This window comes from Struthio camelus, chromosome 1, assembly GCF_040807025.1.
Source record: "Struthio camelus isolate bStrCam1 chromosome 1, bStrCam1.hap1, whole genome shotgun sequence".
Lineage (NCBI taxonomy): Eukaryota > Metazoa > Chordata > Aves > Struthioniformes > Struthionidae > Struthio > Struthio camelus.
The window spans coordinates 212654909-212674774 of NC_090942.1; the positions used below are offsets into that span (position 1 = coordinate 212654909).

Sequence of the window (19866 nt, forward strand, 5' to 3'; positions counted from 1 at the left end):
GTGCCTTTGATATACAACATGGCCCATCTCCAAAGGATGGAAGATTGCTTCTAACCAGATTATTTAGTAGCCTACTAGCAAGATCATTCGGAGGAACAAAAGACCTAAGTTAACCTCTTGGAATAAAGAGGGCAGAGAGTGTGGCGCTCTATAGACTAATGATCTAAAATCTGGTATTCTCAAAAAGCAGACATTCATCCCATACTGCCAACTTAAAATATCAGTACATCTTCCCTACAGGCAAAGGCAAGCTAAACGTTTGTTTTCACGCATGCTGCATTCTGCAATGCCCACAAATTATTCTAGTGTATCCACATGCATATGATTGGAGTAAGTTGCTAGGTCTGATCAAAAAAAAAAAAAAAAAAAAAAAAATTCCAGGATTTCAGACACATTTTTGTCCTGAGCATTTCCAGTTGTGAATCTCTGAAGCATCTAGCTTTTCCACATCAACTGGTATAGAGCTTTAATGCCAGTTTCGCACTGTGAATTCTGCTCCTGGAGGTAAACATCTACTAAAGCATGGCACCATCACGTATGATAAAAATTTGGGCAAGATTTACAAAGTGCAAAGGTATTTTGGAGACTTCTGCTCCAGATGATCTTTATGGGCAAGACAAACAAAAAAGTAAAAAACTCTCCAATTTACTGTTTCAACAAAATGCAAAGCATTGGAAATAGGGAGAGGAGAACTGTATTCGCTTTCTTGTGACATGGTGAAACAACAACATTAAAAATCCATTAAACAGCTTTGCTCTGCTCTACTTCCATAGCTTTTTTTGGTTCCTTAAAAAAAATGTTTTGAGGCAAGTACCTACCACATACCTTTGGTTTCAGATACCGAATTTTTACATTGTTCATGGTTAAGTTCTAAATCACATAATCGTCTCTCTTCACTAGCAATTGTGCCTGATTCAATAGTCTCCAATTCACTTTGACTCGCTCTCTCACTTTTTGATGTCCATTCTTCTTTTTGGCTTCTAATCTTGTTCAACAACTTATTTAAGGCAAGTTTGGACTGAGGTTGGTGAATTCTTCCTTCTCCATGATCTAGGAGGAATACACACCTTTAAGAGTTTTGGGTAATGATCATCTTAGTGTCCAAAAAACTCATTCATTCTTTTAATTGCTTACATAGTTGGACAAATAGCTCAGGCATATTATCAAGTTTTCAAAGGTTATTAAGTTATTTTTCTTAGCTGGAAGAGATGAGCAGTGATTTGACTCGGCACACCATAAAAGGAGGGCTAAGGCAAACACAGCGTTTTGCAGTCAAACTAAACCTAGTCTATACTGTTGAAGAAAGAGGCAGTACTTTCTCCCCTTTCACCTTTGCCTGTATGTTCCTGCCCACTCTACTGTATTAGCACTAGCAACACAACCCATCACACGGGCCAAAAATGAGCAGTGCCAACAAACAGATGTGGCAGATACGTTTGGCAAAGGAGCAAAGTTCATTAAACACACCTCTTGTTCACATTAGGTTTCCCTGTACATGCCACAAAGCAAATAGTACACATACATGCACTATTGCAGTTTACTCACAAGCTGAGGTAACTCGGTCATGAACCAGAACATAAAGGACAGACAATAAGTTAACTTTCATACAAAGTCAAGCTTTATCTTTGAAATGTTTCAAAACAAATGAAAAAAATATTTAAGCTTATATACCAGCTTCAATCCATAATATACACTAACTACATAGGAACCCTTATAGCTACTAAAAGCGGAGGTTTACAAAAATTAAAAACTATTCTCAGTATAATAATGAACTGCGACATCTAAGAAAAAAGTCACATTTCAATTCTTAATTCATATTTGTTAGATTATCATCCCCGATAAACATGATAAACCACTTCATACTGAAATACTCCATAGTCATTGAAACACTTAGTAGTTAAATACTTTAATTAATATTGAAAAGAAGCTAATTGATATATTATACCAAAACTTCCTTTCCACTATGAATCCAAAAAGTTTAAGTTAAAGTTTAAAAGCTTTACTTTCTGATTCATCAGGAACTTCCTCTTCTATCACCTCTTTCAATTCTTGTCGAGCATCACAAGCAGATTCTTGCTCCAAAGTGATATCAAGTTCATTATCTTGAGCTCTGTCAGAAGGGGCTGGTAAAGGTTGTGGCTCAAACTGCAAAATCAGGTCTCCTTTCATTTCTAATTAAAGGAGAATAACCACAAAATGACCAATTGGAATAAAAAAAAGCAAACAACATTACAAGACTACACTCATTATGCAAATTCCTAAGAAGTTCCAACATCAACAGTTTTTTCAGAACAGATTTAATCCAATTTTTTTTTCCAAATACAAGACTTGCAAAGTTGAGACTGTTTAGTTCTTTAGCCATCTCTTGCATTTAGGATTCTACAGTGTCTTCCACTAACAAATGCTAAATTCTTCAAAATAAAAGATATTTGATAAAAGGCTTGTCTCCGCACAACGCAGTACACAGGAGCAATGACAAGCAGGAGGATCCCAATAACCTGATCAGAGAAATGGAGCACCCTGACACCCCATTGCTCCAGGCTATAACAGAAGAGCAGTCAGCTCAGTCATCTAGGTTTCAAACTCATCAAGACGAGTCAATGGCAGAGAGTCTCCCAGCTTTACGATACACACAGAGCAAGTTACTGCCTAGAGGACTCACAGGATGCTGAGGAAGAGCATCTTGGAATTGTACAAGACTTCGTATGGGATGTTTTGGGGAGGAACCAAAGACTAGGAAAGGGACATAATCAAGACAGTTTGGGTGGAACAAGCATGGGTGAATAGAAGGACAAGGGAATAAAAGGGGCTGGTCCCCTGTAAACAGGGGCTAGTCAGTGTACTTGTCTCTCCATGCCCTGTGCCTCCTCAGTCTGTCCTGTCTTCTCATTAAACTCCATTTCTAGCGATTTTCCTGGGTGAGGCACTCTACTCTGTGTGCATGTGTACGTATGGAGGTCTAAGCGACAGCAGCTGGACTGGGGACCATGAATCCTAGGGGCCTATGGGTCCAGGGTGCCAATACCTGCAGAGACCAGAGTACATACAGTGTGGGTGGGCATGTCTGTGCAATCACTACCACATATCAAGCTGCATCAGGCAACGGGTAGGAGAAGCAGCTTGGGAGAGAGGTATCAAAGCAGCACTAAGTCTGGGTCAGATACCAGAAAGTCCAGAGGGTTGAGAGTTGGCTACTGGAAGGACCAGGAGGTCCGAGCCAGCTATGGTGGAAATTATGGGTCTGGCAGTCAATGGAGACACCTGCTGGCACATGTGCCTGTAGTAACTGGAGACAAGAGGATCCAAGGGGTCAGCTGCTCAGTAAACGGAGAGTGTAAAGCCAGTTACTGCAGGAATCCATAGTGTGTGGTGTGTGTTTGTGCACGTGTTTGTGCATGCAAGGCGGGGGTCTGTACGCCAGCAGGCCTCAGGGGGTTTGCATGCCCAGGTACCAGCAACCGGGGAGACCAAGGATTCAGGATCAGGTGCTGGGTAGACTGAGCTTCTAACTACAGTTATTGGGAGATCCAGTTCACATATTTGTAGGTGCCAGTGTGTATGTGGGTGTGCAAGGTAACTGGAAAGCCGGGGGGTCCTGGGCTAGCTACTGGACAGAGTGTCTAAGGCCAGTTACTGGAGGTGCCGAGATAGGGGCGGGGGAAGGGGTGGGACAGGGATGCGTATCTGTAACTCAGTACAAACACTTGGAGAGGGGCTGCAGGCCTTGAGGGCTTATATGTTCTGGTGACAGCAACTGGGGAGACCTGCGCAGCTACTGGATAGACTGACCAAGACCAACTGCTGGAGGGATCCATATTGATGTATGCACATCAATTTCCCAATAATACACCTTCATCCTGATCAGCCTGAGCAAGGAACAGGATGAGGCATTGGCGCTACTGTGCTTGTGTGAGTGCTATGCTTTCTGTGTTGGTCCATGCGGCCAGCCCTGTGCATATGTTTATATGTATTGTACATGCATCCTTCTACATGTGCCTACTGGAAACACGTGTTCAACCTTGCTACTGGCTGGGCCTGGGAAACACAGAGCTGCAGTCTCACCTCTACTGGGATACTGGAACCCCCAGCAACCCCCAGATAACTTACTCCTGTCTTCATTGTACATGTCTTCAAAAGCAAACTCCAATTCCTTCTGCCAGTCTTCTTTTATTTCCAGTCGTTTGTATGCGGGTACAAACAGTTGAGGTGGCATCTGTGCTACAACCTGTCTCCTGCGCATGCGATCCATAGTCTGCATTTGTTCAAGTTCTCTCAATAGCCTTTCCCTGTCCTTCAAGAAAAAACACAAAAGTGATCTCTTAAAAATTTAGCATTCACATTCAGACAGCAATACATCAGAACTCAAAATGCTTCAATTTTGTTACTATGAAGTTTAATTCTTTATAAGTTAACATCATTCTGGGAGAAGGCACTCCCTGACTTAAAATACTGTACTTAATCTTTAATACACAAGAGTCATCAACACTACCCAACACATCTGATGTTAAACACAGAATAGATCGTACACTAGTAGGGCAACTTTCCTAAATAAAACAAGATGATTTAGTTCCCCTTTATAAAAAGTATTTCCTTTGTAAAGTTATTTTTTTAGCATGCACACATCAGCATCTTTTTAATAAGTGGGCTAACAGTCTTTGTGTATTATGATGATACATGAAACCTATTAGAAAAAAAAAATCATTTGAAGTTTGTTTTCTTCTGTTAACTTAAGGAACATCAGTAACTCAATTTCCACAGTTCCCAGTTTTAGTTACACGACTCATTCAGGGCCTCTCATATCTCAACTAAGAAATAGGAAACTTTTGCTATTTCTAGCCTCCAGAAAATATTTATAAAGGTAACAGACAACGAAGCAAACTTCAGAATGTTCCTCTGGGTACAAAGACCCTTCTTGAGAGTTCAGATTTTACTGATTCAGATTTTTTTTTTTATTTTTTGGGGGTGGGGGGGAGGCGGAATCAAATATTTTCATACTTTTGAATTAACAGAACCTGAATTAAGAAATTCAAAGTATCTTGCAAAATAAATGAGTTGAATTCTTAAGAAATAAACCAAATTCTTCCCGGAAGCACAGAAGACTCCTACTAAAACAAGTACGAAAAAGCACGGTTCACCAGCCCTTAATGAATTTGATCATGAATTTAGCCAGCTGGATAATATTTGGTCATATGTTAAGTCAACAAAAATTAAAGGACATTCTTCTGAATGATGATCTTAATCTGTGTGCTTTCATCCTCTCTCAGTAAAAAAAATGACTACCTACTTCCTCCTCACAGAACTGCTGTGAATAAAGTTTTCACTGAATCTTTGGGAAACTCTCGGATGCTTTGAAAAGCACAATGGGAGAGTCATGACAAAACTGGATATGGCAGCTCTGGAAGAAGGGTACATATGTAAAAGTATGCCCTTCCATTGCACAAACAGCATATTCCAAGGAGACTCTCTGCATTGTTCTATAAATTGACTATGCCCACTGCTCCAGAGAGCATTCTCCAGAAGTCCATGGAATTGCGATGAGTAAGTTCTGGCTTACTGGCATCTCTTGCCCTCTTTTGTAATAACAGCTCCTTCTACCTTTTATCTAGACAGACTGGAAGATGCACGAACCCACAAATAAATGTTCTGAATATTTCAAATGTTTATGTGAGCAGAATTAGATGTGAAGGAGGGAGAAGGACTAATGATCATGTCTATAGGTTTCAATTTTCTCAAATGCACGCAAGTGATTTAGGCTGACTGATAAGAGATGCTTTTGAAAATGTTACCCTTCTATTCTGGTTATAATTTAAAATTATAACACAACTCTTCTTCAACCTCCCGTAGGTATAAAGTAAATAAGTTCTTAAAACAGCTCCAAGAACAGTTGAAGAAGAGAAGACTCTGAAATGCTTGCTCCTCTAATACAGAATTACGAACTAAGTACTTTAAACAGTCAATTCACAAGCAAAGCATTCAAGCTCAGAAACTCCTTTAAATAAAAAAAAATGATCAGGAGACAAAACAAATCCTGGAGTACGGAGTTTACAGTTTTGTAAAGCATTCTTTTTGTCATTTAAAGGTAAAACCACTTCCTGTTCTACCACACATTTAAAAAACAAACAAAAACCCAAGTTTTCCACTTCTACTTTTCAACAAATCAACGCAGTAGACCACTTGACATCTGCTAACTTAAAAGAAGAACAAGTTTACCGATCTCAAATACTTAAAAGACACAGCAATACTAGTTTCTGTAAGAGCTGTGGCATTGCATACAAAAACCAAGTTACCTGCAACGTCTATTCTGCTTCCAACTGGATTTCCAATTCATCTTCGTCAAAAAATTCCTACCTTGTAAACTTTTAGACAGCCAAAAATAAGTAAATGGAGTTGTTTTTTTTTTTTTTAAAAACACTTTGAAAACATCAATTAGTCCATCAATTTTCCTCCTAAATTTATTCAGTCATCATTTACCTATAGGCTACCTAACTCCAGCTGTCCCAACAAACAGACAATTTCTATTTTGCTTACCTGAGCCAAACGGACCTTCTTCAAGGCATGATTTCCTCTCAGATGTGCCTTTTCAAGCTGCTCTCTTCTATCCCTCTCCTCCTCTCTGTGTAGTTCCTCCAGACGCTTCACTTCCTCTTCAGCAACTAACCGAGCATCTGGCTGGCAGTGAATCAATAATAGTTTAGTCAAAGTTCTTTGTGGTAATTTAAAACATATACAACAATAAATGAGTAAGTCTGCATCAAAAACTTATAATGCCATTTGAATACCCTCTAAAGTCTATAGTTCTTTTGCAAAAAGAACCAAACGGGCTTTATACCTTTGGGGGGGAAAAAAAAGACGTAATTACACATTGCACCTGTAAGTCTTTCATTCTAATGTGCCAGATTTTAAACTCTGGAGTTTCCAACTCTGTTCTGGATTTTTTTTTTTTTTTTTAATATGTGTGTGGTTTTTTCCTTCAATACAAGGTAAAATTAATACAAAAGATATGACAGACTGACTACTTTTATCTTTATGGTTTTAAGAAGAAAAATATCCACAAATGTTTTCATTCTTATTTGGAAAACCAGAAACATTCTGTGATTTTTAAATAAAGATCTTGTTAATGTTTGAGAATTAAAAAAAGGCATAAGAAAAAAATCCTTAGATGCAAGCAAGGCTTTACAGATTGATATTTTGGAATTTTCAGATAAGCTGAGGAAATTGCAGTATCTACTCTTTGTTTACACCTAACTTTTCAAACACTGATCAAAACCTAACACTGTGAAAGGAAACAGTGCCAGTGAGCACAAAGGAAACATTCAAAGACTGATTTATTGAGCGCACATATAGCTTTTCTAGTCTAGAAGAGGCCGATTCAGAACAAGAACTTAGACCGTGGTCTCACATCACATCTCAAAGCTAAGCTCTTAATAAACTTCCTTTCTCACTTCTCCAAGTCCTCCTGTTCTCCTGAGCTGACTTTGGCCCTCGTCCGATTGTACTGTAACTTGAGTAAACTTTCCCATCTGGCAAAAAACTATTCATATTTCTTTTCTCAAATTAGATCTCTGCCATTTTCACAAGCTCAGTCAGTTGACTGCAAACACATGAGCACCAAAATGACGTAAGAAACAGAGTACACAGCTAGAAGGGAAGAAAAAAATAGGGTAGCCACAACTGCCAATTTAGCATAAGCCATCAAGTGAAAGATTCAGATGCCCTAACCTTGTGAACTCTTCATCTTAAAAAAGCATATCTATGCGGGAAAGACTGTCAAATCTGATCTTGCATGTAACTGAACATGTAATAGGCCTTACAAGTTTCCTATCATCTAAAATTCTGATTAGTTAACAAGTCATCTAATGGCTGCTTTATAACAAGTCCCTATTGTTTAAACAAGCTCTGGGAAACTGAATTGCTGATATCAGAAATCCAGACACTGTGTGCAACATAAAATAGATATATGTAAGTATATGCCACAAAAACACGTTCAAATGAATCACCTGCTCTCGGTCCATTTCTCTGTCCACATAAGGCTCTGAAAGATGATAATGAGTAACGTAAAAGTTGTCAGCACTATAAACCTTCACTGCAGGAATCTTCCGCACTTCAAAATTCTAGAAAAAGAAGTACAAGTAAGTCCAGATGTATCATGGAGAACACTGCCTCTTGCAAAGCAGCTAAACGGAACACACACTAATTTGAGTTTGCAAATCATTTTAAAAGAAAATCAACACCAAAAACCTATTATCACAAAATTCTCCCCGAAAACATCACATATTTTAAAACTTGATATATCTATATTAATTATTAATAAATCACATCAGGACAAGGCTATCTGAAGGGCTTGACAACTGAGAGCATCTAACAGCCTAAGGTAAACTCCTTTGCACAAACTGACATTACAACTGCCCAGAAAAGAAAGCTTTTTCCATAATTGCAGAACAGAAATATCTATACATACAGTACAGAGTATTCATTTTTTGAAGAGATTTGAGTATACTATCAAATATCAAGTCTTGTCTGAACATTTTTGGACATTAACCAACTATATCTAGGCCACTCTCCATCATCTTTGAAAGGTCCTGGAGATCAGGAGAGGTGCCTGAGGACTGGACCAAAGCCAATGTCACCCCAGTCTTCAAAAAGGGCAAGGAGGAGGAGCCAGGAAACCACAAGCCTGTCAGCCTCACCTCCATCCCTGGAAAGGTGATGGAACAGCTCCTCCTGAAGGTCCTCACTAAGCATCTGGAGGACAAGAAGGTGATCAGGAGGAGTCAGCATGGATTCACCAAAGGGAAATCACGCTTGACCAATCTGATAGCCTATGACGGAATGACTGGCTGGGTAGATGAGGGCAGAGCAGTGGATGTTGTCTTTCTGGACTTCAGCAAGGCTTTTGGCACTGTCTCCCATCACATCCTCCTAGGTAAGCTCAGGAAGTGTGGGCTAGATGAGTGGACGGTGAGGTGGCTTGAGAACTGGCTGGATGGCCGAGCTCAGAGGGTTGTGGTGAATGGCGCAGAGTCAAGTTGGAGGCCTGTAGCTAGGGGTGTCCCCCAGGGGTCAGTCCTGGGTCCAGTCTCGTTCAATATATTCATCAATGACCTGGAGGAAGGGACAGAGTGCACCCTCAGCAAGTTTGCTGATGATACTAAACTGGGGGGAGAGGCTAACACACCAGAAGGCTGTGCTGCCCTTCAGAGGGACCTGGACAGGCTGGAGAGCTGGGCAGAGAGGAACCTCCTGAAGTTCCACAAAGGCAAGGGCAGGGTGCTGCACCCAGGCAGGAACAATCCCAGGCACCAGGACAGGCTGGGGGTTGACCTGCTGGAAAGCAGCTCTGCCAAGAAGGAGCTGGGAGTGCTGGTGGACACCAAGTTGAGCATGAGGCAGCAGTGTGCCCTGGTGGCCAAGAAGGCCAATGGTCTCCTGGGGTGCATGAGGCAGAGTGTTGCCAGCAGGTGGAGGGAGGTGATCCTGCCCCTCTCCTCAGCCCTGGGGAGGCCTCACCTGGAGTCCTGTGTCCAGTTCTGGGCTCCCCAGTTCAAGAGAGACATGGCACTCCTGGAGAGAGTCCAGCAGAGGACTACCAAGCTGATGAGGGGACTGGAGCACCTCTCCTATGAAGAAAGACTGCAAGAGCCGGGCCTGTTCAGCCTGGAGAAGAGAAGACTGAGAGGGGATCTCATCAACGTGTATAAATATCTGAAGGGGGAGTGTCAAGAGGATGAGGCCAGTCTCTTCTCTGTGGTGCCCAGCCACAGGACAAGAGGCAATGGGCACAAACTGAACCACAGGCAGTTCCATCTGAACGTGAGGAAAAACTTCTTCACTGTGAGGGTGACAGAGCACTGGACCAGGTTGCCCAGAGAGGTAGTGGAGTCTCCTTCCCTGGAGATATTCAAAACCCGTCTGCATGTGATCCTGGGCAATATGCTCTAGAGGTCCCTGCTTGAGCAGGGTGGTTGGACTAGATGATCTCCAGAGGTCCCTTCCAACCTAAACGATTCTGATTCTGTGATCTCCTCTTCTCTGTCTCAGTCTGACATTCTCAATAGTAAGGTAGCTCAGTATTCTGTAGGAGTTGCCTTTATACTTCTAAGACCTTCTCCGTTAATTTTCTCTCAGCTTCCTCTCCCCTAGACTTTCTCCTAAAGAATCAATTTTCATCCACATTAATTAAAACAGTAGACTCTCATAGCCTGAGCAATTTAAAACTTGCATGATTGTAAGCAAATACTCATACACAAGAAATAGAAATAAGTCTTCAGAATATCTTAAGCTTTAGATCTGCCTGCTTTTTACAATATCTTAAGCTTTAGATATGCCTGCTTTTTACAATATCTTAGAAAAATTCTATCCTGCTATAAGATGTCACACAAAACTTCAGGATAAAATCTCTCTTGTTACTTTAAAGACAGTATGAGGAGCTCTTCAATTAAAGTTTTATATGTGACTAGTTTTAGCTTTGCCAAAGGAACTTCGGTAATTCATTTTATAGTTTTAAGGCAAATGCATGCTATTTTAGCAGAGAGAAAAAAATGTATGGAAAAGAGCCAAGTATTTTATTTGTGCATTATAGTGCTGCTTAAGAATTGCTAATTATCTTAGACAATACGTCATAGTAATTGTAACAGAAAAACAATAACTAAAACACTTATAGACACTAATTATAGCTCTGAAAAAAGACAAATCCAGTGACTAAGCCTCATTAGCTAGATTGCCCGTTGCTTGGCCTACTCTGTGCTATCTTCAGAATCTATAATTAGACTCAGTCTTCTGAAGTATTTCAAAAGGTTAACGTTAACGAAACAGTAATTAATAGATGGTATTTAATGAACCCGATCTCCAACGTTTTATTCAAAATGCTGTGAAGATGTGAAAGTTATGGTGGAGCCTACAATTTTCCAATTAATACCAAAAACAGTTTACACCGAAAAAAGAACAGTGGTTAAATTTACTTGTAATTAACGTTACACCTCACAGTAGAACCACTGTACTTAGTCTGTCAGGATTTCCATAAAGGGATTTGCAAGCCAGTTTTTAAAGAAGACAAAAATCATCCCAAACTAAAATCTGGCAAAATTGAAGGAGCAGTGTTTCCTGAAATTAATAAAAAAAGAAAGCCTACAAATTAAAACATTTTAGAGAGATTCAGGAAGAGTACAGAAATATTTTTAGGTTGCACTTCCATTAAAATGAAAATCAAAAATTGTATCAAAAACTTAAGTTTGCACAAAGTTTATCAACTTTATGCAACTTCAGCAAAAATGTTTCTTAGCTTCTAATAAAATCTGCAATAGAGAAGATTGCCCCAGCTCCACATGAAATTTTACTCAAAAGCTATTAAAAGATCATCATATTACAGTCATGTTTAAGCTGCTCCTTAAGTATATCACTTCAAAAATAAGCATGCTTACGCAGACGACTTTGTAATTTACTGTAAATCCTGTGAATTACAGCAAAGGGAGTCACTCCCAATTCAGTGCCTTTTCAGTAAGACATTTCCAAGACAAAGTCTCAGATTTTTTTTGCACTACAGTTGACAACTTCTATCTTTCGTTTGTTCTATATAAAAGGAGGAATAAGCAAAATACTCATCTCTGAAGTTAATCCAATTATTTAGCATTTACTCCATGCAGTACCTGGCACCCAGTTATTTTTCCAAGAAGAGAAAAAAAAAAAAAAATCTTCAACCTGTGTCCCCCCACCAACTACCTAAAGTTACGAAAACAGGATTAAAATTCATACAGATACGGAAATTGGCAAAAAAGGTCAGCCAGTCTTTACATAGATCAAACTGACACTCTGCACAGTTAATGCAATGCAATCTTCCTTAAACAGAAATCCAGTAGGTCTACCAACTTGTTGATTCAATCTGCCATTATCAGAGCATAAATGCCTTAAAAGAAACGAATGTGAAGTACTGTAGAAAATCCAGATGTTTTGCAGACACTACTAAAAAAAGCCCTTTTACTCATGGGTTTTCTGAAAGGTATGGAAAGGACATGTCTGAATGGGTGGAAAGGCACAAAGCTGTAGGATTTCAGGAGAGAAAATTATGATTTCGCAGTACTGAAACGGGATACTGACCAGGACCTGTCATCCAACACATTTGCGTATGCAATTGTAATGGAATCTGGGAAAACCTGAATCAAGTCTTCTTGCTTCTCCTGGTGAAACAAGACTAAAGAATAGGAAGGAAATTCTCCATTTGTAAAATGGAAAGATACACACTACTGAGGTTGTTAGAGGAAAAGTCCTATGCTTTGAAACAGCTATGAAAACATAGTACTATACCATCTACAAATTCGCACATTAACTGCAGCTGACATTGGGCCATCAATAAGAAACATGCGTTTCTTTAAAAAGCAACAAAAAGCCCACACGCTAAACTGCAGAAGTTACAAGAAAGCTATTCTGCACTCTGTCTCATGCTCTTCCAACAACAGAAAACTGAGCAAGACTCAAACATCTGAAACCCACAAGACAGACTCAAGGTTTAAGCTGATACAGCCTCACCTCTCCTCTACAAACACATTGGCACGGTGTCACTTGGAACAACGTACAAGATAACAGCAGCAAATATTATCTGGAATGTACCACACAGGACCTTCTTCCATCTGTTCTGTATATTAACAATGCACATACTTCATCAGAAATAAACCCAAACTTTACTACTCCCATACTTCTGCTCTAATCCTCACTTATACCCAAATTCCACAGTAAGAAAACCCTTGGGCAGCAAGTGACAAGACCTACAGAGGAGTAGGTACTAAGGGATGCAACTGAAAGCATACAGGTACCCCTTCCTTTAATCATTCTGAAAACCCAAGGTGGGTAAGGGAGTGTCAGACCTTAGTTGATTTCCTTCAGATATGACACTATAAAATCACTATCATCCAACACGCTAACCTATACCAAACATACTGGATGTAGCTGGGAAAAGCAGTGGTAACTTCCAGTGGCTCCGAGAGGGACTAGCTTAACCTTGTGTTATTGTATACTGTAATCCTTTATTTTTTGGTTTTTGGTGGTCTGAGCATTACTGTAAGGCTAACGTCAAAGTAAAAATGCTCATTATCATGCCTTCCTTTTTTTTTTTTTTTTTTTAAAAAAGAAGTTCAGACCTGCCATCTTGCAGTAAGTTCTATAGCTACGGAGAGTGTACATCAAGAAGGTGCAAAAATCAACCCATAGAAAAGCAGAGCAGAGAATTAAAACTATGGTTTTTAATCTACTTTTCTCCCCAGCAGCCTCAGGTATTGGTATCCTATTGAAATTAAACAGCTTGGCATGTTTTATACTCCCCGCAAGAAACAAATAAATTAAAAAAAACAGCTAAAAAGCTAAAACCATTTTACAGCTTTGTTACAGAACTAATCAAAATACAACGCTACTGCTAAATCATTATGACATAAGGCTGGAGCGATACGTACACGCTAGGAAACATTACTGTAGAGTTTAATACTACTAACGCTATTACATGAAAATGACAACACAATAAGGCTGAAGGAGCACACTAATCACAGAAGTAAGGCCTCAGCTAGCTATCAGAAATAAAAGCCAGACATAAGAAATCCCCAAAAAAGCAAATATTAACAGCTTAGTAACAAGAAGTCTGCTAACAGATAATTCTTTTGTTTCCTTGATGATTTCTGCTAAATTGCCCTCCTTAAAAAAAAAGTGTCAGATATTTTGCTAAGAGTCAGACCAATAAGTAACTACATTGATATTGTATCCTGAAATTATGACCACTATCACATCACGGATACACACCTCAAAAGGATGTGGTGGAGGAGGCGGTAGGCTTGCAACTCTGGCAGCTCTTTCTCTTTCCACCTCCAGAGCATGTTTACGTGCATCTATTCGCCTTGGAAAAGAAGACGAAAAAAGAGGAAAGTTATTCAAGCAATGACAGCACTGTGTAAAATAAAAGGCAAACCTAAAAATCAATTCAGGAACTTCTGAATCTATTAACTCTTGGGAGACAGGGATGGACAAGCATACTGAAAAGTCAACAAAACTGATGGTGGACAGCAGCAGTGGAAAATTAATTTCTTGAAGTAATACGAAAACATTAAGACAATATCTGCGTAAGATATAAACCTCAAGAACAAAAGTAAAATAGCTGCTTTTCACCTAAGTTTCTGGAAAGTTTTGCATCACTTCAATACATTTTAATTTTTCACATGTATGCAAAACTAAGCATCTCATCAGGAGGCTTCAGTTCTAGTCAAGCACCACTATCCCCAGGAGAATACAGTTCATTTTCCATGCCAGCTCAAGTTTGGACTCATCCAGTGTCCAATGGGGCAGGAGGTTAAGAAGGAAGAGATGGTGACAAACGTGGTAGGTACTTTTTTCAAGCGGGTAACTCTCCATCAGGAACTGGACTGAGAACATTTTATTTCACGTGTCATTGAACAGTTGCCAACCAACAACCTGGATCGAAAACACCGATATAGAGATAAAAGGCTCCTCAGTCCACTGAGAATCTGTCTGGTCAGCTAGTATACTTGACCTTTTTATCTTTGTTTTAAAACTACAGTTCTTACCAAAATCCATATGTTTGTCCTCAAGCTCTAGTCCTTTAATTTCATAAAACTTCAAAATTAAAAAAAGCTCCAAACAAGAAGGATCAAGATTTTTGCCTTTCATCTTGTGAAACTGTGGAGTATGTTTTATGCTTAATAAAACTAGATTACTATTGCATACCGGGCTTGCTCACGAAGTAAATTTTCTTTTTGGTACTTCAGCTCTTTCAGGGCTTTTCTATGTCTCTTCTCAGCAACTTGTTTCCTTTCCTCTGCTTGCTTGGCCAGAGCTTCTAAATCAGGTTCCTTTCCAATAAAATATTATAAGCACTTAATACAGAATATTAATTACTTCTCATATTGTCAGCACGGTATTTCAAATTAAGTACTGCTGGTAAGAAACAAAAGCTTGAAAACACTTTCTTCTGTATTATAGAGTAAAAACTTTCCCTGCTTTGCCATCCTCTTTATTCTCTCATCTACCACCAGCAATACCAAATTTGCTGTATTCCTCAACTAATGTAACCAAATATCAAGTGTGGAAACCTTAGCTTCTCTCTGCATCTTCTTAATAAAAACAGTAATATAAATACACTTAACACTTTATCAAACGCTCACCAAACCATATAGAGAAAGCATATTACTACACCTCAGCCATTAATTATAAAGAAATATTTTTGATGACACACAGTCATCGTAATTATTTCTCTATTCCTACTACAGTGATACCGCAGTTTTCTACCAACTCTTCCAAGCTAGCATCTGTAAAAACTTTAGAAACAAGTTGTCGAGGTGTGGCAGATATGGGAAAAGCATAAGGCTGTTCACTTGGGAACAAAAAACAAAACAAAACACTGACTAATTCAGAAATTAAGCTAGTCTACCAAAGTCATATGAAAAACCTGTTGCAGAGCTTGATTTTTACAACCCTGACTCAAAGTCAAACCCTAGAGGATTCCTACCCCACAACTTCAGTGATCTCAAATACAGCCCACATAAATTACAGGATTCAGAAGGTGGTGAAAATTGTTTACAAAAGCAGAAGTAGGAAATGATGTCAGTCTGGAGTCCATGCAAAAGCCTTTGAAGCCCCTAAGACCTTCTATGCCACTTGAGTACTGAAAGAAAGTTTCACAAGTGGATGTTATTCAGCACATAGACTGAAAAATAGCCTTCTAAAAATCATTTAATGAGTTAATTATGCTCTGACATCTAAGGATGTCCATCCTGCAATAACTTGGCTATAGATCTTTCCCAATGAAACGTTTACATTCTTTCTCACCATACCTGGTCCCATGGATAACGACATACAAATATGTAAGTGTTTCTGTGAAGCTTCCATTCTCAAAAAACTCTCCCTTTAGAAGTTATGACAGTAAGATCAAGAATAAAAAAAACAAAAAAACAAGTAAACAAACCTACAACCTTGATATTTCTAGAACACCAAGTATTTTTATGACAACATTAAGCTCTTTACTTACATTTTCCTTGGCTTGTCTGTGTCCTTCACCAACAGCTCTTAAGCTTGATAAATACAGTTTTTCTAAGGCCTTAATCTTTTGATCTTGGGCTTTCTGCCACTCAGCTCTCAACATCTTCTCTAACTGACGTAGTTGCTCTTCTTTCCTCTGCTTTACTTCCTGTCTTATCTGCAATGCGATGTACTTCTCTTGCTCCCTAACCTGTAGATATAGCATTTATATTTTTTTCAGTAACTTAAAAAAGAAAATTACTTCCTTTTGGCAGCAAATCTTTCCATAATACACTCTCGCCTGCTTATCACTTTATCACTAAGTTTCACTTGCTATTCCATTACAACTCCACCTGTCCCAGACGTGTTTTAACATTGCCATTACCCTTTCCCACAGGGATCTTTAATAATAAACTTAATAAATATTAAATGTTTTGGTTTAAACCCAAAGATCAACACACAGATGACAATCAAAATATAAAAAGCGTTTGAAACATCCTTCCCTCCACAGGAAATGAAAATACAGTGTTACATAATGAAAGTCATTAGTAAATCATATTTCTTTAAAGAAAACTAACAACTATATTGCTTGATTAAAGTCTGTTTACTAAAATCTTATTGACAAAGTGGAAAAAATAATAAAAAAACTCTTCCTTAAAAAGAAATACATACAAGGACAAAGAAGTCTAAGGGGCTGGAAGATTAGTATATATAATCTTCTTGAAGTTATATATTTTTGAAGATGTGAAAGACCTAAAGAGCTGGTGTCAGATAGCACAGAGGAAGGCAAATTATAAAAGGAGTAAGCAGAAAAAAGGGAAAGTAGTCACATGCCTGAATAGCAGCCAAGCGTAACATAAATAGAAGAATGATAAGATGATCAACAGCCAGGTTATGAAGAAATTAAAGATGCTTTGGCTAGATTAATCCTAAAAGGAACAAGACTTTAAAAGCATTTAGAGTTACTACATGTTGTAACAACTCTTCTGGTCTACTGGAAAGCTGTGAAGTTTCACACTAGCCACAGCTGTCTTGTTTGAGCGGTGATCATGCAGAAGAAATATTTGGAAGATGGAGATATGAATCTTTATATAAATGACATATCAATAGAAAAGAGACATATCTGCATGTTAATTGACAAATAAAAATGGTAACCAAAGATGAAAATTTAGATCTAAATGAAGTCACAAGTTGGCAAGAAAGAAAAGGTTCTGGAACAGAGGCACAAATGAACCTAGCAAGGAGAGAAGATATCACAAGCAGAACAAGCATTTACTAATAAAGAAAAATGAGAAAAGGAAAATAACCAGTCCAAAAATATAGGCATACCTGCTGTAGTCTCAGCTTTCTTCTTCTTTCATATTCTTCTTTTAAAAGCATGGTTTCCTCATTAGGACTAAGTCTCAATTTCCCAGCTCTTGTAACTTTCCTCTTCATCTTTGGGAAGATTAACAATCAACTTCTGTGAGAATAATGTGAAAAACAAACGTTGGATATAAGTGATACTAACAAAACAGCTATAAGAAATAAATATTGCCATAATCTGACAAATCTATAATGATATCTGAACGTGGGCTGCAACTGTTCTTGCCTGTTACATATTTCACTCAAATCTTTTCTGTAATCACAAAAAAAAGCACTAATTTTGAACTATTACACATGCAGTAAATTCGGCAAAGAGTAGATATTACACACACATTCCAGAATCTATGCACTAGAAAATAAACACCATTCCATCCATTTAAAAAAAAAAAACAACCCTAAACATATCAACAGCGCAGTAGGCCGGTTACATAGATGATTTCTACTGAAATATTCTCATATAGCTACAAGACATTGAGATTGTTAACAGTTTAGACTGCAATCTAAGGTTTTCTCCTAGCACCCTTTTTTATTTATAGAAGGTTGTGAAAGTTCAGGAAGCCCTCATTCCACTAGAATGCCAAAATGTCTAGCTGATAATTTTTTAGTTTCCTTAAGTAGCTTTTGCAGTAATGTTTCCCAGGGGATTTTACTGTGGGATCATCATCAGGATAACAATGCTGGTTTTGCAGATCGTTTCTCATTTTGCTTACAATTACGATTTCCATTTCTCTCTTCATAGCAAAAACTTTTTTCAGCCTGATAAACAGGTCCAAGGAAGAAAAAAAAATCTAGTTTTTAAAATCCTAATAGCCGAGAAAGATTTTCCTCCAAACCCTCTCCCAAAATAAACCCTACAAAAGCTTTCAAAATCCATTGTTTAAAGATCACAGGGTTATTAACCTAACAACGCAGGCAGCATTAACAATTGTAACCAACACAACTGAGTTTGTTACACTTAAAAAGGTGTAAACAGGTGTAAAAAGGTTTCTTTTCAATATCATAGATAAACAAATAACATAACTCTAAGGAAGTCAGATGAAGCATAAAAAGGAAACAAGTCTCTATAAGGTCCATTTAATACAGGCTTAGTAAACCACTGGATCCCAAGGTTCACTACAGGATAAACAGGGAAAAAATACTTCCAGCCATCCCTTATTTAGCTGATAAAGTGTAAATCAAAAGTTTATCAAAACACGATAGCCGAGGACCAAAAAACTACATTCCACTTTGTCTCCTGCTCAAAGAAAGGAAAACTTACAGGACGAATAACACAAAGTCAAAAGATCTAACCCTTCAGGGATAAAAACAAAAGCAGACTACACGAACGCCCCTGTAAAGCAGTTGGCACTCGCAAAGATTCAGGAGCAGCAGAAAGCAGCCAGCATGCACAACAGCCGAGAACACGCCGGCCTCCTCTGGCAATACCGGCCTACAGATGCGCTCGTAAGCAACGTTAACGCCTCTTACTACCCTGACCAGGAGAGCGAGCAAAAAGCTGGCAGCCTTTCGAGCGCCCAAGCTCTCCTTCAGAGCCTGGAAGGGAAGCGGCGGAGATAAAGGCAACCACAGGCGCAGGGCAGCCGCCGGGGGCTCGGCGGAGCGCGCTCCGCGCCCTGAGGCGGGCGGCCGCGCGGGCCCCCGCAGGCCGCGCTCCGCCCGGGCCCGCCCGCAGCATTGCCGGCCCAGCGAGGCCCCCGCTGGCGGGGCGCCCTCCCCTTCCCGGGCAGGGGCCGCCGCAGGCGCCCGCCCCCCCTCGGCCCCCGGGGCCCAGGGAGCCGCCTCGGCCTACCCGCCGCCGCCGCCGCCGCCGCCGCCGCCGCTCCCGCTCCCGCTCCCGGCGCCAACGGCTGCTTCGTGCGGCTGCGTCACTGCTGACGTTCACACCCAACCACCAATGGCCGCGAGTGCAGCCGGAAGCCGGACCGTCCGCGGCGGAGACTCGCCCCTTTGCGCATGCGGAGCGCCGCTCCGCCGCAGCGCGCCACGCCCCAAGGCTGCCAGGAACGCGCCGCCACAAGAAGCACCGCCCCCAGGCTCGGAGTGACCAATGGGAGCTAAGGAAAGCCGTGATTGACTGGTGAGGCTAAAAGCGGCAAATACGAAAGTCGCGCGGGGCTTGGTGGGGCGGGTTTGACTGACTGACTGACTGACTGACTGACTGACTGACTGACTGACTGACTGACTGACTGACTGACTGACTGACTGACTGACTGACTGACTGACTGACATCCCTCCCTCCCTGGGGACTAATTGAAGCATGGCTGATATTTGGCCCACTTTATGGGGCAATGTCTGCTGGCTTTGCCAAGGGGTGGTCGCTCTCCTGCGTGTGTGGCGTTACAGGGCTGCAGGGCCTCAAAGTACTCAGGTTCACGGGGGGGGGGGGGACAGGTATTGGCTGGGTGGGGAGTGGGGGAGGAAAAACTAAAGCTGAGCGTTGCCTCTTTGCTCTCCCTTCTTCCCCTTTGTAGCTCTTTGGTTCAAAGCTCCTTTTGA

At 40.1% G+C, this 19866-nt stretch overlaps 1 protein-coding gene across 4 annotated transcripts in view; it reads right to left on the reverse strand.

The window, feature by feature from the left end:
- CEP295 (centrosomal protein 295) overlaps positions 1-19266 on the reverse strand; it is a 45703-nt gene extending 26437 nt beyond the window's left edge. For 2 of the 4 annotated variants that reach the window (XM_068930486.1, XM_068930484.1), the window contains exons 1-10: positions 19176-19266; positions 17335-17467; positions 16016-16216; positions 14716-14840; positions 13777-13870; positions 7998-8111; positions 6529-6669; positions 4108-4291; positions 2004-2171; positions 826-1050 (exon numbers count right to left, since the gene is read on the reverse strand). In XM_068930486.1, coding sequence (XP_068786587.1) covers positions 826-1050; positions 2004-2171; positions 4108-4291; positions 6529-6669; positions 7998-8111; positions 13777-13870; positions 14716-14840; positions 16016-16216; positions 17335-17442 — 1360 coding nt within the window. In that variant the 5' untranslated portion in view covers positions 17443-17467; positions 19176-19266. Of the gene's footprint in view, positions 1-825; positions 1051-2003; positions 2172-4107; positions 4292-6528; positions 6670-7997; positions 8112-13776; positions 13871-14715; positions 14841-16015; positions 16217-17334; positions 17468-18628; positions 19020-19175 lie in introns of those variants that run through there. The other 2 variants (XM_068930485.1, XM_068930487.1) reach the window with 2 other exon arrangements.
- Positions 19267-19866: the final 600 nt, after the last annotated feature.